This window comes from Hemitrygon akajei, chromosome 7 (assembly GCF_048418815.1).
Source record: "Hemitrygon akajei chromosome 7, sHemAka1.3, whole genome shotgun sequence".
Classification (NCBI taxonomy): Eukaryota; Metazoa; Chordata; class Chondrichthyes; order Myliobatiformes; family Dasyatidae; genus Hemitrygon; species Hemitrygon akajei.
This window is the reverse complement of record NC_133130.1, coordinates 93,497,201-93,522,838: the sequence shown is the minus strand read 5'-3', so window position 1 is coordinate 93,522,838 and position 25,638 is coordinate 93,497,201. Positions and strand designations below refer to the sequence as shown.

Genomic DNA, 25,638 nt, shown 5'->3' with positions numbered 1-25,638 from the left:
CTCTTACTTCATCACTGTTCAAGGAAATCAGCCTGGATTGATTACTTTAAGTCCTTCTGCCTCACAGTTGCCACCTTGAGTTACATAAAGGAAACCAGCATGCAGGGGCAGCCTTGGCGACAGATGTTTACAAAGCAGTATTTGTGCTGCAGTTGGGAAAGTGTTTAACATTCTTCATTGTGGATGATAATTAACGGGGCACTGGGTCAGACCGAAGAGTGAATGGAGACGGGGAAAGAATGATAGACACAACAGCTGATAGAGTGCAACTCAGCTTCTGCTTGCAACTAAACAGCTGTGCATCGGGACAGATATCAGTTAGAAACATCTTTTGGAATACGTCCCGTAGATCAGTTCGCATGATAGAAAGAACTCTGTAGTGGTGGTGGTCTACCTTGGTAGATGTAACACAGGTCACTGTGAACAAGCAGCATGTGGTCAGCCATTGTATTATAAAATGCTCGCAATACGTGTTCTGATCAGAGCTGGGAGCTGTTGTTTATATTGCGACAGGATCCGTGCACTGTCTGACTTTATCCTACCTTCATTTCGTACCCCTACACGACAGTTTGAAGCACAGGAGAGATTTATTTGATCAAGTAAATATATCATAATGTCTATATTGCTTTCTCAATGTTGTTCCTGTTAAATAGGCAAAGATTTTCTCGTGTTATTTAAGGATTGCTTTATGACTCATTTTGCAAAAGACTAGACTAAAGAGCCTATCCTGCATGTGATTGTGAGTAACAGAGTCGCTGAACTATGTGCCTGTGATTATTCCAGCAAATGAAGAGGTCTGTAAACCTGAACAATACCCTCTTAAAGAGAACTCATAGGAGAAGTTGCACTTCACTTCAAATTCAGATTTAGAGTACTGTAGTAATTTTACGTATTGCACTGTAATGTTACTGCAAAAAAAACAAATTTCATAATATATGTGAGTGATGATAAATCTGATTCTGATATGGACTATTCTGTTGTGGACTGAGAGTGGGGAAGGGGCAGGGAGGGGGGAATCGTGGTTGGGGAGAGGGGAGGGATTGGGAAGTATCAGAGAGAGACATTCTGTAATGATCTGTAAACCAATTGTTTGGAATTAAATGACCTTCACTGGTGTCTGAGAGCTGGGTGTGTCTGCACCCGTGCCCCCAACCCGCCCTCTGCCTCCTGTCCCATGCCCCACCCATGGCGCTCCACCCTTGGCAGTACTGACATCCTTTGCTCCCACCGGATTTACAAACTCGCTCTCTGCTCCATGTTGACAAGTACTGTACTGTGTAAATGCTTTAGGCACCTAAGACTTTGGCACAGTACTGTATCACATTTGAAATATACAGTAAAAGGGAATTTCATAATACCCTCCAACTCCTAATTCCTATCCCTGGAGGGAAAGGAGATTGACAGGACTTTAAAAACGTGGACAATCAAAGCGTATGGGGTTGATTCGGAAAAATGGCATTGAGATACGCGATCAGCCTTGATCATATTGAATGGTGGAACAATCATGAAGGGCTGAATGGCCTCCTCCTCCTATTTCTTATGTCAGAATGGCCATTAAAGTAGAAGAACTGTAGAAGATAATTTGCATGCACAGTGGACCAATGTAAACCCAACAAACCTAAAAACTCATTTGTCCTCAACGACTGAAGTCAGAGGTAATTAAAGGTCGAAGGGTGTAGTGGAAAGGTGTAGACCTTGTGACAGAGAGTGCTCGGTAAACACACTCTGTACACACACACACTCTGTCTGTCTGTCTCTCTCTCTCTCTCTGTCTCTTTCTCTCTCTCTCTCTCTCTCTCTCTGTCTCTCTCTCTCTCTCTCTCTGTGTCTCTCTCTCTCTCTGTCTCTCTCTGTCTCTCTCTCTCCTCTCGTCATTCTGCTGCTGCACTGAGTACATGCATTTCATTGTCTTTCTCTGGTATGATTGTATAATGAGTTGGCTTTAGGGCGCCTTTCATGCTGTACACAGTGAAATATTCCCTTTCTTTAGTAATGGGGATGTGCATATGTATTGTTTGTATATTGTATTTAAGGTAAATACTTCTGTTTGTATGATTATAACTACATTGTGTGCTGCATCGTATTTCGATTCATGTGTAGTCTTAAGTTAACTTTGTGGGTAATTAAAGATGGTGTGTCCTGGTGCTTAAAAAAAGACAGGGCTTTGCTCTTGCAGGGAGAGAGAGAAATTGAGATTGTCAAGAGTTGACACTGGATATAGTACGTAGCTATGATTGTGTTTTCTGCTGGATATCTTTTTGTAAATATTGTAAACCTGTTTGTTATTTTCTCTAATCTTTGTAAGTTGGATTTTTGACACACTGAATAAACACTCTTACATGAAAATGCTAAGCAACTCCAACCTTTCTTTGGTCATAACCCATGATTCATAACAGACGTGTCAGGAGTGTCAGCAAGAAAAGATTTGATTGGGATATATGTGGTTCATTAAGAACAGATTGGGACCAATGAAGGTTGCAGAAGTGCCAAGTGAGATGTTTTGATGTTTCTTTACCAAGGAGAAATTAGGTAACTTACAACCTGAAACGAAGGCAGATTATTACCAGCAAGGTGGTTGAACAGCCTACAAATGTTAAGTAAACAAACCTCACAAGCCGGATAAGGATCATCTGATTATTCTTCAGGAAGCTTGGGAGGAAATTGCAGGAACTTTGCGGATGTCACTGAACACTGGAGAGGTGCCTGGGAACTGGTGATATTAGTCCTCTTCTCAAAAAGTTAGACAGAAGTTACTTGGGGAGTGGTGAGTCTGTGAATTTGTTATCCATTGAGCAAATGTTTGAAATGTCCTTAGCGATAAACGCAACATTAAATGCAATTGTAGATGAGATTCAACATGACCCATGGCCTTGCCAAGTTTGATTGACTGGTTTTCTTTAAGAGAATGACAAAAATGGTTGATAGAAATATAAGGGCAATGTGTCCAGCTTGGGTCTCTGAAGGGCCACTCAGCTTCATACATGAAGACTAGACTACACTTCCAGAGAGAGGTGAGAGTTATTGTCCTTGACATCCAGGCAGCATTTGACTGGTGTGAGCCCTGGTAATACTGATGGCCGTGGACATCAAAGGGAAATTTCACCAGCGGCTAGAGTCACACTTTGTACAAAGGAAGATGTCTGCGGTTTTTCAAAGTACAGATACAGTATGTCACCATATACAACCCTGATATTCATTTTCATGTGAGATACTCAATAAATCCATAATAGAATAATAACCATAATAAAATCAATGAAAGACTATTCAACCAGTGTGCAAAAAACAACAAACTGTGCAAATACAAAAACAAAGAAATAATAATAATAAATAAATAAGCAATAAATATCGAGAACATGAGATGAAGAGCCCTTGAAAGTGAGTCCATAGGTCGTGGGGACAGTTCAGTGATGTGGCGATCGAAGTTGAATGAAGTTATCCCCTTTGGCTCAAGAGTCTGATGATTGAGGAATGATAACTGTTCCTTAACCTGGTGGTGAGAGTCCTGAGGCTCCTGTATCTTCTTCCTGATGGCAGGAGGAAGAAGAGAGCATGACCTAGGTGGTGGGGATCCCCGATGATGGACGCTGCTTTCCTGCAACAATGCTCCATGTAGATGTGCTCAATGTGGGGAGGGCTTTACCCACGAAGGACTGGGCTGTATCCATTATTTTTTTTGTAGGGTTTTCCATTTAAGGGCATTCATGTTTCCATACCAGGCTGTGATGCAGCCAGTCAGTATACTCTCCACCACACAGTTATAGAAGTTTGTCAAAGATTTAGCTGTCATGTAGAATCTTCACAAACTCCGAAGGAAGTTGATGCGCTGCCATGCTTTCTTCATAATTGTAACTTGCGTGCTGGTGGTAATTTACTTCAATCAAAATAGCTAAAGACTTTCCTCAGTTATATCCTTAACCATCTTAAACTGCTTCATCACTGACCTTTCCTCCACCAGGAGATCTGAAGTAGTAATTTTTACTGCTGATTGCATGCACTTCTAGTTACAGGTGTCCCCCGCTTTATGAATGTTCACTTTACGCCACTTTGCTTTTACAAAAGACCTACATTAGTAACCTGTTTTAGCATTACAAAGAGGATTTTCGCTTCTACGAAAATTTTTCCCATATAAATTAATGGTTCTTCGCTTTACGCCATTTCAGCTTGAGAAAGGTTTCATAGGAACGTTCTACCTTTGTAAAGGGGGGTCACCTGTATACCTCTTCAGATAATAAAGCGTGAATCTTTAGCAAGATCTAGACAGCATGCAATCATGAAATATTAAGTTGCAAACAAAACCTGCACCGCACAAGTGTAAGTAAGGTGAGTCCTGCTTAAAATAAATTTGCTGATGATGACTGTTATAGCACAGGCCATGATCAACCCACAAATGATTTCCGCCTTAACTTTATAGACCTGTGACCACCACAGTGTGAGACGAGAAATCAGAGGATATGTGAAATTGGGAAATCTTTTTAGCTAAACTGACATGACAACGCCCAACACAAGGCTTGAGGAACAACACCTCATCTTCCTCCTGACAACACTGCAGCCTCCTGGGCACAGTGTTAAATTCTAAAACTGCTAGTAACGTGACTCCTCAGTCTGCATCCGTTGTCCATCTGTTACCCAGGCTCTGCTTGTTTTAGTTTCCCACTTCCCCTCTCTGGGAGTAGAGGACATGCCCAACCTGACCTGCTGGGCTTGTCGTCCTGCTCTGCATTTCGCAGCTCCCACATCCTTTTCTTCTCTATGTCTCAGACTCTAACTGCCTTTTGTTACCCATTGACCAGATAACTGTTTATATTTTATCCCTATGGTCCCCCCCCCCCCCCCCCGGTTTTACCCAATCAGAGACATTCCCCATCCTCCCTGTAATTTATAAAACTTCTTTTCTCTCCTTCCCCATTCTGATGGAGTGTTTTCAATCTGGAACACTATCTCTGTTTCTCTTCCCACAGACGTGGCCTGATGTGCTGAGTACTTCCAACATTTCCTGATTCTATTCCAGCATCCGCAGGTCTTTTTTGATTTTCACCTTATTCGTTCTTGCTTGACTGGTTATTTTCCTTTCTGGTAGTTCTTCACGTGCACCTTATCTACATTATTTCAGGGCTTGGTGAGCTCTCTGTGTCGCCTTCCCACGTATCTTATTTTGTTAAGCCTAATTAGTTGAATGGCCTTGGTTCCCATAAACAAAAATCAGTTGGACCATTGTTTGTTCTGTTGCTTCGCTAATCTCTGCTCTTTTAACTTTGGCAAAGGCAGACTGAAAGGCTTCTTACTGTGTCTGAATTTATTTTCCCCTTTTGTGTTGGCTACTTCCCAACCATTTGGACCACCTTAGCAACAGCCAGTAAGATGGCTCTCTGTGTGCTCAGTTAGAGTGTACACCAAGCCAGTAGCGAGAGTCTCACAATGCCCCAGCAGTCAGAACCCTTCTCTTTATCCTCCAGCAGTATTTCAATCAAGTTCAAGCACAACTTGCTGCTATTCTGGGCTCATTTCTCTCACAAGTGCCTTGTAGTGATCATCTTCAACCAGTGAGGGCCCTATCATCACAACTTGTCACTCACTGGCTCTGTCAACAACCTGGTTACCACAAACTGAAATGGATTGTGTCTACAAAAGTTGGTCGGAGATTGTGTATCCTGCAGGGAGCAAGTCACCTTTGTCTCAAAAGCCTCTATAATGAGCAGTGTGAAGGACTGACTTGCTTCCAGTTCAAAGATCAACATCACCCAGAACAAATCTGCTTTCTCAGTTCATTTCCAGCTTCCACTTTGAACACGCAATCCTCCCGTCACAAGATCAGTGTGCAGCATCTGCAAGATCTACTTGCCAGGACTTCTTTGACATTGTGGGCTTCTCTGGGGTGACACAGTGGACCAACTGGTGGAGCCACTGCCCCACAGAGCAAGCGATTTGGGTTCAATCCTGACCTCTGGTGCTGTCAGTGTGGAGATAGCCTCTTCTCCCTGTGACTGCAGGAGCTTTTGCCACGTGCTGTGGTGTCCCGCAGGTTGGTAGGTGAGTTGGACTCTAAATTGACCTTAGGATGTAGGCAAGTGGTAGAGTCTGCAGAGGGTTATTACAGGGATTAATGTAGGATTACTCTAAATGGCTGCACAATGGTCAAAGGACCTGTTTTTGTGCTGAGGGGTTCTAACACCCACGATGAGTGCAGAAGACTTGTGTGAGCATCACCTTGTCCAATTTCCTCTCCACGTTGCACATCATCCAGGGACTACCCCATTCTTTCATCTTCACTCAAATCCCCCTGACACCACCGTCAGGGTACCTTCATAGCATGTCACCTTCTCAACGGCAATAAATATTGATTAGTCAGCAGCATCCTCATCTTATGCATGAATTGACATCTTCTGTAAACTTCTCCAGCTGCAGGACCTTCCAAAATCTCCATTGCAATACGAATCTCTTAATAACCCCACTTCACATTCCAGCTGGGCCTTAAGCTGTCAGAGCCTCACCCTCCGGACTTCTTTCTGAAAGCTCTATGACTAAATTTCTAGTCACCTTTGCTTTCTGTTTCACTTAACATCAAATGCTTTCTGCTTTTTCTCAGTGAGGTGTTTTAGACACTTGATGATGTTAAATATGCTATATAAATGAAATTGTAGTAAACTGTGAGAAAATTTTTTTTTAAATGCCCCTGGGTTGCTTTGATCTTGATTCCCAGCTTATGAAGTCTAAAAGAAAGATGGTGATTTTCGTCTAACCTGTACAGTAGGTTGTCAGCAAGAGAGCAATAACCCCATGGTAATAATAATCCATTGATACTTAATGTCTGTAGGAAGTTTGATTCAATGTCCCTCCGATGCTCCCAGACAATGTTTTTGCTAAATTTGTTAAGTTTAATTTGAAACCTTTTCAATTTAAGTTTATTGTACTGTAAGAAGGAGGCATCAATTATCTCTTAATTGATGTTTGCCTTTGGTTCTCAGTACAAGAGTTTATGATGGTGGAAACTTTGATTTTCTTCAACTGTGGATGACTAAAAAGTAATTCATCGGCAATTATTGGCTCCCTGCCCGTACCATCTGACTCCTAAAAGCCATGCAGATTGTCCTGGGTTAGGACAAAAGAGGATTAGTGCATCTGTGTGGAGATTGAGGCTACGAAACAGACCTGGATTCAAGCTGAAGTGTATCTGTTTTAAAAGATAAACTGGTCTTTTTAAGGACCAGTTATATCAGGGATGGGCCTGAGGTGATTTTTTTCCCCTCTCTTTTTATTTGACAGTTATTATTTGCAAATTGAGAGGGGGAAAAACGTTTAAAAGGTGTATTTGTTGAATGTGTTAGTGTTTACCTTGGTCTTAAAAGGCCTCAGTGATTGTCAAGAGTTAGGGTTATTTCAGGTTGTAGTGGATGTATTTAATTTTGTTAAGAAGTGGAGATATCTGCTGGTGGTGGGTTGCTTAATCCTTGTGTCAATGGAAGAGGATGTCTGGATTTGTGGCAGGTGAAAGTTCTACTGTTGTTACAGGTTCCTTTGTATTGGAGGGTATGAAGCTGTATCAGGATTAGTGTGGTTCCAATTTTTTAAAAATTTCCTTGATTAACCAGAGCACTGAAATTTACAAGGTGGGGTGAGTTAAAAACCATAGGTAAAGACATCTTGTAAAGATTGCCATCTGAAATTTGCTGTTTAGAACAGCTGCTTAGTTATATGAGAAAAGGTTATAATTATTCTGGTATGACTATAAAACTGCTCTGTAACTTGAGCTGTGAATTATTTCTTTATTCGGGTACACACGCTGGAGTATCTCTGAATATTGTCTCACTCAATTAAACCAAGCTGTTTGAAGGTTCATGCCATCATAATAAATTTTGCTAGGGTGGTACTTCAAATGATGGAAAGCCCTTTTTGTATATGTGCATTGCCATTCAGTGATTGATTTAAAGGCAGTACACTTTGTGCCGAACAAGTGTAACCTCATGATGCCAACACCTAAACAAATAGTTAAAAATAACTGATTCAAGAGACTGGTCAAGCATCCTTGGTACTACTTTGTGAACGTTATTGAGATGTTAGAAAATGGAAATCCCCTTTGATATGTCCATTTGGCTGAGTTCCTAGAATGATTTGTGCTATTGCAACAATGGTCTTTTAACATGCAAGCTTCTCCAAAACAACTTCTATTTATTTTGCTGTGGAAAACAGTTTCCGTTCCAATTAAGGATGCCAACTCTCTAGGATTGGGCACACATCTCCAGGAATTGAAGATAAATCTCCTAGCTACCAGTGGAATCATGGGGGCTATTTTCAGTAAATTTCTTTAAAGTTTTGCTGATTGGTTCCAGGTTAAGCAATATCTGTTTAATGCTCACCTTTGTTTTTACATCTGTCCAAGGTCACCTCTTCTCCATCTCTGAAATCCAATCTATTCCAACTTTTCTAGTGCATGCCTCTAACTTTACCCTCTTGCAAATTCCTTGAATTTAAATGATATTATTGATTGCTATATGTTAATAAGCACATAACTGTGCAGATTTACAGCACTTTTTCCTCCCAATGAAAAATTCTTTAAATTTGCAGTTTAAAGAATGTTTTTGTCATTTGCCTTATGTGGAGAGGATATTTCCGATGGTGGACAAGTCTAAGACCAGGGGACACAGCCTCAGAATAGAGGGGAGTCCTTTTAGAATGGAGACAAGAAGGAATTTCTTTAGCCAGAGAGTGGCGAATCTGTGGAATTCTTTGCCACAAGCAGCTGTGGAGGGCAAGTCTTTATGTAGATTTAAGGCAGAGGTTGGTAGATTCTTGATTGGTCAGGGCATGAAGGGATATGGGGAGAAGACAGGAGATTGGGGCTGAGAGGAAAATTGGATCAGCCATGATGAAATGGTGGAACAGACTCAAAGGATCAAATAGCCTAATTCTTCTCCTATATCTTGTGGTCGTATTATCATGTTATATGGCTTTGCTTTGCAGTCCTGTATGCCCCATTTAGTTTTGCTCTTTTAGAGGTTGTGCTTAGGTGACGTGGCTTTTGGTCATTGGGGTGGATTGTGTGGGATTGTGATAGTTGATCATTAAACCCTTCAAGCTGGGTTTGATTAAAACTGGCGGGAACTTTGCTCTGTAATGGAGATATCAGCTGGACAGTATGGCAGAGTACAGAGAGTGGCACCCACATATGGATTCAAGTATCCTGACCAACCAGAGTTAACAAAGTTAGGTTCATGGCATACAGGAGTTAATGGTCCATTGTTTTCATTGGCATTCTCATTTTCTGTTTATGTTGAAAATGCAGTTCTCCCACTGTGCTGTTATAGAGTCGGTTGCTTGGATTATTTCAAAGCATCCTGCCACGGTTTTCAAATAACAATTATTCCTGTCTCCGGGTTCATTGTTGAGGCCATCATGTATTACTTGCTCTCAGCTTCCCTGAAGTGATGGGCTGCCCCCTTGTCCTTCTGAAGAGTCTCAGCCCTAAATATCAACTGTTGACTCTTTTCCATAAATGATGCCTAGCCTGCTGAGATCCTCCAGCGTTCTGTGCATATTGCTTTGATTTTCAGAATCTGCAGATTTTCTCTTGCTTGTGGCCCCTTAAAGTACTCATTTGGAATATCCGGTGACCTGTTGTGCCCTCTTCAGAGGGCTGCAGTTACAATTTGCCCATGCTGGTGAGGGGTCAGTTGTTTAGATTAGAAGAGCTTAGATAGGCAAGTATCTGACACTGTACTTCTCTATAGTCATTATTGCCTTTGCAGGTACTTATTGCCAATTCCTTCAACAGAATTAAGTTTCTGTCATACCATCTTAAACATGGCTTCCCAGAAGACTGCTCCAGGCCCTATAATGTAATCACTGCCATCTTTTGGGCCGAGGCAGTACTCGATACTGCCTCTTGCCTCTTGATAATGGCCTGAGCAGAGGAGGTAAGCAGAAAAGACTGTCCGAGTTTGAATATTATCTGCTTACTCGTTACAGTTAATACTTTGACCTTCAAGTTTTTTTTTGTGTGGGAATAAATACTTGATGTAGACTTTCAGTACACTGAACATATTTACAAAATAAAACACAGTTATGATGCAGTAAGTGACCATTCAGCCCATTTGAGCCTGTGCCAGCCCTCAAAACAATCTTGTTTTCCCATTTGTGTCCATCAATTTGCTTCTGAATCCCACACACTGGCACATCTAGAGGTAGTTTACAGTAGTCCATAAGACATAGGAGCAGAATTAGGCCATTCAGCCCATCGGGTTTGCTCCACCACTCCATCATAGCTGATCCCAGATCCCACTCAACCCCAGAAACCTGCCTTCTAGCCATATCCTTTGATCTTCCGACCAATCAGAAACTATCAACCTCAGCCTTAAATCCACTGTTTTGGCCTCCACTGCAGTCTGTGGCAGAGCATTTCACAGATTCACTACTCTCTGGCTAAAAAGATGCCTCCTTACCTCTGTTATAAAAGGTTGCCCCTCAATTTTGAGGCTGTCCCTTCTAGGTTTGGATACCCCAACCATAGGACACATCCTCTCCACATCCACCCTATCTAGTTTTTTCAACATTCAGTAGGTTTCAATGCGATCCTCATGCATTCTTATAAATTCTAGTGATTATAGGCCCAAAGCTGCCAAATGCTCCTTGTACGTTAATCCCTTCATTTCCAGAATCATCCTCGTGAACCTCCTCTGGACTCTCTCCAATGCCAACACATCCTTTCTGAGATATGGGACCCAAAACTGTTGACAATACTCCAAGTGCGGCCTGACTAGTGTCTTATAAAGCCTCAGCATTATCTCCTTGCTTTTATATTCTATTCCAGTTGAAATAACCATATAACCATATAACAATCACAGCACGGAAACAGGCCATTCCGGCCCTCCTAGTCCGTGCCGAACTCTTAATCTCACCTAGTCCCACCTACCCGCACTCAGCCCATAACCCTCCACTCCTTTCCTGTCCATATACCTATCCAATTTTGCCTTAAATGACACAACTGAACTGGCCTCTACTACTTCTACAGGAAGCTCATTCCACACAGCTATCCCTCTCTGAGTAAAGAAATACCCCCTCGTGTTTCCCTTAAACTTTTGCCCCCTAACTCTCAAATCATGTCCTCTCGTTTGAATCTCCCCTACTCTCAATGGAAACAGCCTATTCACGTCAACTCTATCTATCCCTCTCAAAATTTTAAATACCTCGATCAAATCCCCCCTCAACCTTCTACGCTCCAATGAATAGAGACCTAACTTGTTCAACCTTTCTCTGTAACTTAAGTGCTGAAACCCAGGTAACATCCTAGTAAATCGTCTCTGCACTCTCTCTAATTTCTCTAATGCAAATGATTTTGTGACAGGAAGGATAATGAAACCAGGCAGTTTAAGTTCGTTCTTGCGGGATCATTGGGAGATCGACTGGAGAAGGAAGATATGATGAGCCACGTTAAGGTCCACAAAAGAATTAGGATAGATTCCCTATACATTCCCAATACATGAATGTCTGATCTTCTATTACTGTAACAACGCTGATCTCTAGCCCAGTAAGTTCCAATCGGTGTTTTTCATTGAAGCTAGTATTTTTTGGGGGGGGGGGTGTGGCGGGGGAGAGTTGAGCTTGGACCTAATGGCAGCAGCATGTTTATAGACCGTTAGAGATGAAAGAGAAGCTGGAAATGCAGCATGCAATGAAGTTGGAGGGATCAAGGCTTTTTCTTATTGAGGTGTTGGCAGATTTAGACGAGGTCATTATCCAGAGGTTTTTTAATATAAAGGGACTTGCACTTCATGGTGACAAGGCTAAATATTTGCATAATTTGGAGGGTTCTCATCCAAAACTGCAGAGAGCATTACATCCCATGTTAATGACGTAATATTGAAAAGTAAACAGTGGTTTGTATTGTACAACAAGATGGAATAACGTTATTTTTCTTTGACTGCATTTCCGAATGCTTCTGCAATTTTGCATTAAACAGGAGCAGGCAAACTGCAGTGTCCTGCTGACTAGATGTTCTGACAGTGCAGATGTCTGTAACACCTATCCAGCGCTGCAGCCAGGTTAAAGCTTTTGATTGGATGGTGCCCACCTTTTTTGTTTCAGTTCGCAAAGTTTGGACTGAATTGCAGCCAGATCGGCAGCAAGTTTGAGTTTGCTCAGGTTTGTGGTTCTGAAGGTGCGATGAGGGCGTGCGTTCCTTTTGCTGGCAAAGAAACGCTTCTCCTGCTTTCCATTGGTGTGTTGGTGGCTTTTTAGAGGCACAGAAATAGGGCCTTCAAGACCACCGAATCAACCATCCATTTGTACTGATCCCATGTTACTCTTCCCATATTCTTGTCAATTAACCCTCCCACCTCCAGTTCTCCTCGGCTACAGGCTAGGAGCCATATACTCCATCTTATTAACCCACCAGCCCCCACAACTTTAGGATGTCAGAGAAAGTCAGAGCACCTGGGGAGGGAGTAGGTGGGGAGTGGGGGCTGGCTGATGGAATACCACACAGTCACAGGGAGAATGTTAGACTCTACACCGAAAGGCCGGAATGATATCCGGTCAAGATGGCACCGGGCTGTGGTTCAGACCTAGTTGTATTTTGAGGTTTGTAGGGGGATGGATTTGTGGACAGAGGGGAGTTAGGGGTCGGAATAGGGTTTAGGGACAGCGATGTGGAGTGAGGTCAAGCTGGAAGCTGGGCTTCTGCTCTGCATTGCTGTTCTGTGAGCGTGGTAGGCATGCCGCGTTGGCACCACAATGTGAGGCGACACTCGCGGCATATCCTTAGGTTGTTGACGCAAATGACACATTTCACTTATGTTTTGATGTACATGTGTTAAATAAATCTGAATCTAAACCCAGGCCACCTTCTGACAGCAGCCCTACTAACTTGTCACCCACATTGCTAATAGAGTGCAGACAAGTGGAAATCCTTCCTTTTTAATAGGAATTTTGTGTTATACCTTTCCCAATCTACCCTGAGTGTCTTTTCAGTGTTGCCCTTGTGTAGAGAAACTTGGCCATTTTTAACAGGAGCTTCCACTATGTTACCAGCCTGATGAAGGCAAATGGCAAATCTGTCTTGGGCAGGACATCAGTGGGGTTGAGGTGGGGGCAGTAGGTATTTGTGGAGACTGTACAGCTGTGAAATTGTTCTTTCCTGATGCATGGTAGTTGCTGCTAGGTTGAGTGTTTATTAGTTCTTTGAGCAAGTGTCATGGGCTTCTTTGCACCCAGCTAAGGTGAGGTGGTGGAGACCTTTTTGACCTAAACTCTCTTTTCTGACAGTGGTATTAGTAGAGAAATGAAGGAGTGCATTCAGCCCAGAATACTTGCATTCATGCTTCTGGTTACAACCTTTGCACTCGGACTTAATCATGTTGTACAGATACTGACTGTATTGCAGTGTCCTAGCGTAGTTATTGTAAGGTAATCAGCTCAATGAACTGTGTAACCTATTCATTTGAGGATGTGCTACGAGAATAAGATAACATTTGCACGGTTTAATGGAAGTTTTCCAATAACTATAACTGAAACCGATTCATTGTGATCTCAAGGGCGAAAAAAACTAAAATCAAAGATTTTACAGGGGAGAACCAGGACCTTCAGTGTTACACTGGAGATTCCCAACCTTTTTTGTTATGCCTTGGACCCCTACCATTAACTGTGAGTCCCATGGACCTCAGGTTAGGAACCCCCGCATTTACACCACTGCCATTAACATTCCCCTCACGGTTATGAATGGTTTCTAAGTTTTCAACATTCTTCTGTAAGTCATGGTCACAAGCTGAAGGAACATTGTCAACAGTTGGCTAGACAAGGAAGCTTTATTTTCAGCTAGGTTTTGGAGGCAGACTTTAATTTGTGAAGCATCTTTTTACAAGCGTACAGCACTGCTGACCCAGATTCGATGTTGTTCTGTATAGTCGGGGTTGCTTTCCTGCTCTCTTCCACTGCCTCTTGTGGCTTTTTTCCCACCTCCACAAGACATGCTGGTGGTGCAGTAGATTGGTTACTGGGCATAGGGTGGTATGAGAACCGGTGGGGAGGGGGTTGGTAGAGGAGGAGAGGAGGTGAATTGGGGAAAGAGATTGTTGGGCTTACTCTGAGAAACAACATGGATTTGATTAGCTAAGTGACCTTCCTTCACGTCATAGGAAATAAATGAAATCTTATCATGCCAGTATACATTCTACTGGTATAGGAAACATTGTGATCAATTCATGGAAAGTATGCCCATAAGGATAGGATCCATAAGAGCAGAATCAGGCCATTCAGCCCATCCAGTCTATTCCGCCATTCTATCATGGCTGATTTATTATCCCTCTCCACCCCATTCTCCTGCCTTTGAGTCCCTTAGTAATCAAGATGCTATCAACCTCCACTTTAAATATACCCAGTGACTGGCCTCCACAGCTGTCTGTGGCAATAAATAACACAGACTGACCATCCTCTGGCTAAAGGTCAATTCCTGTGCACCCTATCTACTGATTGCCAATCTAAAATTCCCCATTTATCCCACTTGTTTTATGTTATACACATTCATACTGTACCTCCAACTCATTCCGTGTTGTAATTTCCACATTTCACTACTGGCAGAAGTTAGGCTAACTATCCAATAGTTCCCTGCTTTCTGCTTGTCTCCTCTCTCGAGTAACTCATCCAATAGATGTGTCGGGTGGATCAGCAGCCAAGAGCTGCCATGCTCTTTGCGATCTTTGCCTTCACCCAAGTCCTTGACAGCTCATCTGAAACCTGGCACTCTTGGCACATTGGAAACGTTTGCTGAGATTGTGCTTGAGACTTTAGAATGTGCATGTTTTTCCACCTCCTAAGATCAGAGCATGTGTGTGTGACGATGAAGGCTCTTTCTCATGGGTCCATTATGCAGCTTTCAAGAACTCTGTCCATTCTCTCCTTCAGGTTCCAGTAGTTTGTTGTGTGCTGAGATGCCAGATAAGGCACTGGAGGAGATAGAGGCCATTTCCAGAAGTGAAGGTTTGTACTTGCTTTTTTCTGGTGTGTGTCGTTCTATGTTTGCAAGTAGCAATAAGTCTTCACCTTTAATAGATGAAGGGCAGAGTTTCTGAAGCACTGTGTCACAATGTGCCACAATCCCCTTTGGAGTTTATTTTAAAAAAAGTAGAGTTAGGCAATGCATTTGACAGAATAGGTGTTTTAATTTTAGAGCTCTCTCTCTAACCGAGAAATAAAATGAACTGTGCACTTTCAATGAAATGCAGATTTTTAATTTTCTTTTACAAAAGCTGTTTTTCTTTCAATTGGAGGGTGCCTCTGTTTTACTGATAACTGGGCATTTTATCAATTTGTGGGGGAGCTGCTTTATGCTGAGTAATTTGTTGTGAAATGTTGTTTCCCGTGGCATGACAAGTTGAATTCTTTAGTAACTGCTTCCAGCTATACTGTTTAATAATTCTTCATTTTTATCTGTGGAAGTGTAAAGTTTGTTCTTTCTTTGATTGTCTGACCATTGAGATGATCTGATGTTTAAAGTGTTTTAAAACAATTCATTCTTTTTGGTGTTTATGGTGTTCCCTTGCAAAATTGTTGCTTTTTACAGTAAAGTTTGATTGCAAAGATTCCTGGCTTTAAACTCTTTGAATCAAAGGAGCCTTGTTTGTAGGAGTGGAGATGGTACAGAATTGGCTCCTAGCAACCGAACTGCAATGCACTTGATCTGATCTTGTTTTCAGCTTAAGATAATGGGCCCAGGCAAGACTATTTTGGACAATTTGGAGTGGGGGATAATTCCTGCAGGTAGATGATATTTTTAAAGCAAAGATGAAGGGTGCATTGTGAAATGGTGTGGTAGTGAGATTGGTTTGTCTGGTCCAGCAAGGGGTCAGCACAGTTATGCTGGGCAGAATGGTAGTCACTCTGTTTATCACACTGCCATTCAACACATGGCATTGTAGTAAGAATCTTAAACTTTCTCTGCCGATTTATTTTTCCTGATTGTAAGTGATATATTGATACAAATGTAGTGATGGAATTTGATCTGAGCTGCAGAACAAGAATATTTGTATGGCAGTTTAATAAATGGCCAACGTGGGTTCTAAAGGATACAGCAGCCCTTTCCTGGATGGCGGGGTCTCCAATGTAAGTTAGACTTCGAACTTTGGGCTAAGCTCTGCATGCCACACTTCTGAATAAACTAAAGGCCAAAGGCGTTGAAAGCAAATCATGGGGATGAATATAAAGTCTGTTCCTTTTGAACTGGGAAATTGTGCCAAGAAAGAGATTGTACCCTAGTGCCTGGGCTACCATCGAGTTTGATCTACATTAACGACAATCGAGGCAATAAAAATCTGCCCGTTTCTAATTCCATAAACAGTACCAGCCCTGCCCCTACTGTCATTAAAACAAACTTAGCGGGCGGACAATTACGGGTGCAATGTTTTTTTTCCTCAAGGGAACGTTGAGCCAAATGGTCCAGACGTTGTGATGTCAGCTTTTTCAGATTCAGTCAGGAAGCCAATCCCTATTTATGAGGAGAGACTGTGTCAATTAGACCTTTGACTCACTGTCCAGTCATGTAACTGGTGAGCCAGTGCTGTTCCTTACCTCAGTGGATCTGGTCCTGTCCCAGGGGTTCAGTGACTGATTCTGACCAGGCTGCTGACCTGTTTCACTGAATCTTGCCACTGGCTGTCCCAGCAGAATCCTTCCTCGTGGGGCATGGTGACTCTGCCCACACTCTATCCCTTTCTAACTTCGACAAAGCCCAAGTACACCTCGGGCGGCCAGAGGTGCAGATTGTTGTAGAGTGAGAGTCTCAACATTAAAGCTGGAATGTTTATCGCCCAGATACACTAAGCCACTTCATGTTATCAGACAAGACGCTTGGGTATATCTTGCTGTGAGAGCTGGCATAGATTTGAGGGGCCGTATGGTATCCCCTACATTTTAAGGGATTATATTTCAGCTTTCAGAAGCTGCAGAATGTTCCCAAGTGTCATGTTCTCTGGGTAACTAAGGATATGCAGGTCATATCTATATTTAAGAATTAACTGCATTGCTACGTGGAAAATCGACAGTGGTATCTTTCTCACAATGGCAAGGTGCCATGCTCTGGTGTGAAGTCAAAACCTGACCTGATACCAGGGACTTGGAACCCTTGTTCATATCTGACTTGAACATCACCAAAAATAAGGGCCAAGTTAGTGGGAGAGGTTAGACAGGCTTGGACTGTATTCTGTGGAGTATAGGAGACTGAAATGACCTTTTAGAGGTGCACAGAGTCGTTAGGGGCTTAGGGTGAATTCACTCTCTTTTTCCAGGTTTATGAAAGTCAAAAACTACTGGGCTAGACTTGAGGGGCAGGACAGGTATGTACTGTATGTGGATTGAGGCAGATACAAAAACCAGTCAGTTGGACAAGTGCATGGATAGGAATTTTGGTGGGTGTGAACCAGTTGGGCCAAAGGGTCTATGGACCTGTGAGAAGATGGAAAGTCCAAATATTGTTCTTAATATAAGGTGCTGGAAAGAAGTACTAATTTTCAGCAGAACGCTTTGACCTGGGGAAAGCATGCCTAACCCAAATCCAACATGACTGTAACAGCCCAACTGAATGCCATGAAATCCCATAAACTACTCAACAATTCGATAATCTACTTTGCTGCATCTGTAGAGAAACAGACTGAGCTGACATTTCATGAAAAACAGTTCTAATGATTAGTCATTGGCTTGAAATGTTAACTGTTGTACTCAGCAGGGCAGTCAGCATCTGCAGAGAATCTCTTTAGCACTCTTATTATCACATGTTGTTGTAAATCCATGACGTTTTCCTTTTCATTGGTCAAATTGACCTAGTCAGTGATGAACTTCTCCCCATCCTAGCACTAGGTATTCAACTTGAACTTCAGGACAAATTAACCACATTGACTTCACCATCATTGTCACCAAGCAAATACAGTTAATATTCCTCTGCGGTCGTTCCCATGAAATTTAGTGACTCTGGGAGTTGTTTGATTTGCATTCCATTCAAGTTCTTGGGTTGTTTGTACAGGAGGAGGATCTGTTTTTGTTTGCTGTGTTTCTTGTTTCTGCAGGTGAGCAGCTTTGTAGAACCGAAAATGTGCACAAATGTAATCTAAAACTAATTCGTAGGAGGGAGGGCAGAGTTGATTTCTACCGAAGTAACTGAAGTTATTTTCTGATCAATGGTGTTGGATTTCAATGTCTCTCATCTTCCGAGCTTCCATTATGAGAGCTGCTCCTCTGGGTTCTGCAAGTCCTGAGTTGTAGAGACACCAGCTTTCTGTGGGTGAGACTTAAAATAATCTTTCACAACTTCAGCACACTCTCATCTTACCCATGGAAGTGCATTCATCACTGTAACATCGATGCCAGAGAGAAGCTGCTAATTTTGCACGGCAAGCTCTGACAAATAATCGGCCTGTGATAAACGGTTGTGGCCAGGGCACAGGTGAACTCCCCACTCCACTTTGAAGTTGTATCATTGGAACTTGAAATCTCTTTGAGTAAATGGGTGGGGCCTTGGGTTATTGGGTTATTAATCGCTCTAGCCTAGAGCCTCTTAGGCAGGGCAACGTTCAGAACTTGACAGGAACCAATGATCTTTTTTTTCTTTTTCTTAAGATGTGTGCCAACACTGACTATAACATCTCAATGCAGTCAGGTAGGAAAATCAAACTTTCTCTGGTTCCTTGGAGGTTGAGGGGGAGAGCTGGTGGAAGCTTACTTTATTTCTAAGTTGAGCTGTAGCTAGGGCAAATGGGCAGAAATGCTTGTGGGGTCAGAGGGGTACATTTTCAGGGGTAAGTCCCTGAAATGGGCTGCCACGGAATACACGAGGCTTTAAGCTGATGCTTGAAGGTGCGGGTATTGGAGGGGTGGGGTATTGGTTTAATTTGGCATAAACATAGGCTGCAGGACTTGAGCTGTACTGTCCTATGTTCATTGTAACTGGGTGTGTGTTCTAATTCCATTGAGGCAATGCACAATAATTTCCTCACTACAGACTTTGGGAGAAAAAAACACTTTAATTTCCTTGCACTTGGCCTGTCCCACAGTTGTATTTCCATATCTAGGTTCTATATCCCCTAATCTTATAATCCACTCATCTTTGTCCCAAAATGTAATTGATATTGCGATCCACCTGGAGTTTAAGCTCCTGACTTACTCCTCCTCTGTGTCACTGATGAGAGAGACCTCGCCTATATTTTTATTCACTAACACAATCTTATCTGAGGTCTAGGTGCCAAGGGCAGGTCACATGACTGCCAGCAAGCTGTCTATTTTTTTAGGAGGCAATTCACTCAAGTAGTCTGTTTGGAGAGCAAAAGACACAGACTACAGCATCTTGCCCTGGTTAAAGCAGAGTAATTTCTGCAGAAAAATTCAGTGAATGGAGGATGGTTGCATTGTTTATGTATAATCAACCTTGGTCACTTACAGAAGAATGGTAGAATATTAAAGCATAGAACCGTCCATTTGGCCCAGTTTATCCATGTTGATTATAAGTCATTTTTCTACATTAATCCCTTCACCCTGTTTCTTATGTCCAAGTGATTCAAGTGGTTATCCGGACACTTAAAAGCTGTTAATGACTCAGTTTCAACTACTCTCGTAGGTAGTACATTCTAAGTACCCGACGCAGACTGGGAGACCGTTTCGCTGAACACCTACGCTCTGTCCGCCAGAGAAAGCAGAATCTCCCAGTGGCCACACATTTTAATTCCATGTCCTATTCCCATTCTGATATGTCTATCCATGGCCTCCTCTACTGTCAAGATGAAGCCAAACTCAGGTTGGAGGAGCAACACCTTGTATACCGTCTGGGTAGCCTCCAACCTGATGGCATGAACATTGACTTCTCTAACTTCCGTTAATGCTCCTCCTCCCCTTGTTACCCCATCCCTGATATATTTAGTTTTTTTCCCCTGCCTTTTTTTTTCTTACTCTCTCTGCCCATCACTCTGCCTGTTCTCCATCTCCCTCTGGTGCTCCTACCCCCTTTCTTTCTCCCTAGGCCTCCCGTCCCATGATCCTTTCCCTTCTCTAGCACTGTATCCCTTTTGCCAATCACCTTTCTGGCTCTCAGCTTCACCCCACCCCCTCCGGTCTTCTCCTATCATTTTGCATTTTCCCCTCCCCCTCCTACTTTCAAATCTCTTACTATCTTTCCTTTCAGTTAGTCCTGACGAAGGGTCTCGGCCCAAAACGTCGACAGTGCTTCTCCCTATAGATGCTGCTTGGCCTGCTGCATTCCACCAGCACTTCGTGTGTGTTGTTAGTACATTCTAAGTACTTGCTACTTTCTGGCTGAAAAGAAAGGTCCCCGTTCCTTAAACCAATGTCCTTTTTTAGGTGTTGTTTGAGTTGATAGGAGAAGCACCAACATTTCCACTCTGGGAGGCCACAGCACTGTCACTTTGAACAGCCTTGCTACAAAGTGCTGCCTTGTAATGTTTTCCCTTTCATGTTGAAGTTTCTTTCCCTTTTGGATCTTGAAGTAGACCTTGAGCCCCTTAAGTTTTAAAATAGATGTAGATACTGATAGGTATTGACCTTTGGGGAGAGTATTAAATTGGAGCAGCACATTTAAGAGGGTATGAATTAGGAATGTTTGGGAGAGTTAGTTAGGAACCGCTGATCTTGGCAAGTGAACATCTGACATGTGGGGGATGTTTAAAGACTGACTGCGTGAGGTACGGGACAATTATGTACCAGTAAGATAGAAAGGCAAGGCAAGGGAACCTTGGACATTAAGAGGTGGTGAATATAGTCACACAAAAATAAAGCATATGTAAGGTTTAGGAAGCTGTAGTCAAACATTGCAGTAGAGTCCAAAAGGAACTCAAGAAGGCAATTAGGAAGCCAGAGGCCATGAACAGTCCTTGGTGAGTGAGATCAGAGAACAGCAAGGCATTCAAGGCATCAAGAGCGAGCAGATCACTAGTGTGTTGGGAAGACTGCTCAAGGATAGAGGAGGAATGTGTGCTTGCAGGTGGAGCATGTGGGTGAGGTCTAAAATGAGTACTTTTCAGTAGCATTTACCAAGGGAAGGATATTGAGATTGGTGTGAAATGTGCTAATTTGCTAGGGTTTTTTGAGAGAGAGAATGGGGTCTCTTAAGAATATTAAGGTGGATAAGTCCTTTGGGCTAATGGTATATACACTAGGTTATTGAGAGAGACTAGAGATGAGTTTTCTGGGCCTTGACCAATACCTTCATGTCCTCTCTAGCCACAGGCAAGGTCCTGGCAAGTAGTTAATGTTGTTGCATTATTCAAGGACAGAAACATGCATACTCCTGGAAGTTCTAGACCAGTGAGTCTCATGTCCGTGGTAGAAAGATTACTTTAGAGGATTCTTGGGGATAGGAGTTATGAGTAATTACAAAACCGTGGGAGAATTAATGACAGCCAGGATGGCTTTGTGCAGGGCAAGGTGTGTGCTAACTTGATTGAGCTTTGAGGAAGTGACAAAGGTGATTCAAGGTAGAATTGTGGATGTTGTGTGCATAGATTTTAGCATGACATTTGCTGAGGTCCCTAATGGGAGATTCATTCAGAAGTTTAATAAGCATGGGATCCAGGGTGAATTGGATATTTGGATTCAGAACTGGCTTGCAGGGTAGTGATTGATGGGACTTAGTTTAGTTGGGGGTCTTGACTAGTGGTGCTCTGTAATCTGTACTGGGACTTCTGGATGACAACACAGATGAATGGCTTGGTAAGTTTGCAGATGGTATGAAGATTGGTGTTGCGGAAAGGTGTAGAAGACCAGGGAAGCATACAGTTTTATATAGATCAGTTGCCGATTATGGGCAGAGAAATGACAGATGACCTTTAATTCAATCCAATGTGCAAATGTGAAGAGACAGTACACTGTTAATGGCAAGACCATTTACAGTGTTGATGAACAGAGAGATATTGCACTTGAAGTCCATAGTTCCCTGAAAGTGGTTGCACAGTTGATAGGGTGGCACACTTGGCTTTATTGGCCGAGGAATTGAGATCAAGAGTCGGGAAGTTGTATTGCAAATGTAAACTCTAGTCAGGCTGCAGCTGGAGTGTTGGATTCAGTTCTGGTTGCCCCATTATAGGAAGCATGTTGAGGCTTTGGAGAGGGTGCAGATGATGCCTGGATTAGAGGACGTGTGTTATAAGGAGAGGATGATCGAGCTTGAGTTGTTTTCTCTGGAGCAGCAGAAGCTGAGGGCAGTTCTGATATGGGTTTATACGATTAAGGGGCATTGAGAGGGTAGGCAACGTAGTATATTTTTACCAAAGTTGAAATGTCTAATTGAGAGGGGGTAAGTTCAAAAGGAGATATATAGGTCAAGTTTTTCTTTAGAGAGTGAGTACCTGCAACATTCCACCTGGGATGGTGGTGAATACAGATATGATGGGGTGTTCAGGAGGCTCTTGGATGGGCAGTGAGTGTGTAAGGAACAGAACAATATGGACATTGTGTAGGCAGAGGGATACGTTGTGGAGTGGTGACACAACAGCAACCTGGCACTCAATGTCAATAAGACGAAAGAGCTGATTGTGGACTTCCAGAAGGGTAAGGTGAAGGAACACATACCAATCCTCATTGAAGGTCAGGAAGTGGAGAGAGTGAGCAGTTTCAATTTCCTGATTGTCAAGATCTCTTAGGATCTAACCTGGTCCCCTCATATTGATACAGTTATAAAGAAAGCAAGACAGCGGCTATACTTCATTAGGAGTTTGAAGAGATTTGGTATGTCAACAAATACACTCAAAAACTTCTATAGATGTACCATGGAGAGCATTCTGACAAGCTGCATCACTGTCTGGTATGGAGGGGGAGGGGGGTGTTACTGCACAGGACTGAAAGAAGCTGCAGAGGGTTGTAAATTTAGTCGGCTCCATCTTGGGTACTAGTCTACAAAATACCCAGGACATCTTCAGGGAGCGGTGTCTCAGAAAGGCAGCGTCCATTATTAAGGACTTCCAGCACCCAGGGCATGCCCTTTTCTCACTGTTACCATCTGGTAGGAGATACAGAAGCCTGAAGGCACACACTCAGCGATTCAGGAACAGTTTCTTCTCCTCTGCCATCCGATTCCTAAATGGACATTGAATCTTTGGACATTACCTCACTTTTTTAAATACAAACATATACAGTATTTCTGTTTTTGCACGATTTTTACTTTATTCAATATACATATACTGTAATTGATTTACTTATTTATTATTATTTTATTTTGTGTTTTTTTCTTCTATATTATGTATTGCATTGAACTGCTGCTGCTAAATTAACAAATTTCACATCACATGCCGATTTTGATGTAGTTGAGCGTTTGATTACTATTACTAATTTAATTATTTCAGCACAATATAATTGCCTGTAGGGCCTGTTCCTGTGCTGTAGTGTTCTTTACTCTTAACTTGTCAAGATGAATTCAAGAGCTACAGAGTAAACATTTGGTGCTGCCAATGCCACCCATTATGTACACTTTCCGAACTTCAGCATGTTCAGAATTGGATGGCTTACTTGGGGTGAGAGGATGTGTGGGGTGTGTTGGTTGGCTTCGGAGTTTTCCCTCTAATTTAAAGAGTTTTTCTTTACCTGCTAATTTCCCACACCCTTGCTCCGTAATTTTCAATCCTCTCCCTTCCCAATCGCATGATGGTATTAAAATAATTATGAAGATAAGGGAGTCAAAATGGCACACAATGTTCCATATGTGGCCTTGCCAAAGAATTATTCTGGGTCAAATTGCAATCTGATTTTATAATTAATGCCCTTGAGATGCATCCTAGGTTGATTGGACTCAATTTAGTAATGACTTGACATTGACTGGTTGCTTGCAGTGGATAAAATCTTTTTATCCCTGCTCTGTTGAGATTCGTTCTTCAATCCCACTTTAAATCCTTATTCTTGGTGTCTTCTTCAATCTGTAACTGAGCCTCAATTGATCTTTTTCTACCCTCAATCGCATTCATCAATAAAGTGCACTTGCTTCTGTCCATTAACTCTCCCCTTACTCTTTGCCACTTCCCATATTTCTCAAATGTCCTGTCTGCCTGTGTTGGTCCTTCAGGGATTACACTATGCAGATTTCTGCTAGATCACCCCTTTTGCTGACTTTTATAAAGCTCATGTCCAACAAAAAGAACTCCTTCTTTCCCATGTCCATACTTTGCCTTATCCAGACCTGTTCTGCAACTCTTGTGCTTAAGATCTTAGCTTCTCCTGTCTTTGAGGTCTGTGTAATTGTCTATCTTGATCCTAATTCTTGCATTGCTTACATGTCCCTTTAAAGTCTTGTGAAGGATAAAAACTGATTCTCTGACCAACCCTTCAGTCACTTCTGATGCTGCCATGTTTGACTCTATCTTAATATTATTTTGGCCAATTACTCATGTGGAAAGTGCCTTTTTGGCTCTTTGATTGTTGTTAAAGTCAAAACTTGACTTCAATAACAGTTGAATGAAAATGTTTTTTTGTTGTTTAGCCTTTGAGGTATATTAGGCCCTTCCAACCATGAGATAAAGAGCTCTGTGATAATGAGCTGCTCTTGAGCTGAAGAACAGACACAGTTAATGTTCTGCGGGGATTTGCCTTAGAGGAGTCCCTTCCTTGCTACCTGGGTTAATGCTGAAGGCCTGCCAGAGAAACCTGAACCATGATATTCCAGCTGAATTGCTGACTGTGTTAAATGGTAACCTATTTATTAGCACAGTTGACTGCAGCAGGGGTCTGTTTTCCTGCAGGAGTTTTTAAACAATTACAACAGAACATTTTGAACCAGTTCAAAGCTTCGTTTACAGATCCCAGTGGATAACTTGCTCAAGATAAAACTGACTGTCGTCTGCACTCACACACTGGCGATATCTGTGTTCAAGGACAAGACAGAGTTGTAACCTAATTTGTAACCAGCAATGAAAACAATGGTAAGGTTGATGGTCACTCATTAAAGATCACCATTCTAACATCTGCAAGTAGCAAACTGCGAAGGAATTCCATTGGAATGGGTGGATATGACTTACTGCTTTGGAGTGAATCCCAACTTCACTATGGGTTGCAGTAACTCTGATAGTGTTACCGGAATGTGGCAACAGTTCGGGCTGCCCCTGTCACACCCTTGAGTTGGGTTGTGTTTGCTGTTAATGCAAATGATACCTTTCACTATGTTTTGATGTACTTGTGATTTTAAAAAAATGCATCTGATAAAGTAAGAGTAAGCCATTTGACTCTTTGTGCTGTTACTGTCATTCAGCAAGAGTAATAGTTGATTTTTTTGCCTCTATTGCAACTTTCCTGCATGACCCTAAATTATTCTAATATTGAAAATTTATCTCTCTTGATATACTTGAGTACTGAGCCTCCAGTACCCTGTTGAGTTTAGAATTTCAAAGATTCAGTACCTCGTGGGTGAAGAAATGTCTTCACTCCTCTATTCTGAAAGGGTAGCTCACTGTTTTGAGACAGCCCTGGTTCTAGAGACCAGGGAAACATTGTGCAATTTCAACATTGTCAAACAGAATTTTTGTATAGTTTAATGAGATCGCTTCTCATTCTTTGCTCCCTTTTTGTAAGTGTTCTTTTTCTCACAGAGAGAGAGACCAAACTTGTACACAGTATTCCAGATCTGGTCTCACCAAGTTTCAATACCATTGCAATAAGCTGTTATTACTTTTGTAGATA

General features: G+C 42.2%; 1 protein-coding gene across 7 annotated transcripts in view; it reads left to right on the top strand.

Annotated features, from left to right (window-relative positions):
- The window catches only part of LOC140730680 (pleckstrin homology domain-containing family G member 1), a 218,340-nt gene that overhangs the window by 55,636 nt on the left and 137,066 nt on the right, over nucleotides 1–25,638 (top strand). For 3 of the 7 annotated variants that reach the window (XM_073051444.1, XM_073051445.1, XM_073051442.1), the window contains exon 2: nucleotides 14,890–14,964. The exons of 2 other annotated variants lie outside the window; for them this stretch is intronic. In XM_073051444.1, the coding sequence (XP_072907545.1) occupies nucleotides 14,916–14,964 (49 nt within the window). In that variant the 5' untranslated portion in view covers nucleotides 14,890–14,915. Of the gene's footprint in view, nucleotides 1–11,482; nucleotides 11,519–14,889; nucleotides 14,965–18,591; nucleotides 18,632–25,638 lie in introns of those variants that run through there. 2 more of the 7 variants (XM_073051443.1, XM_073051446.1) reach the window with 2 other exon arrangements.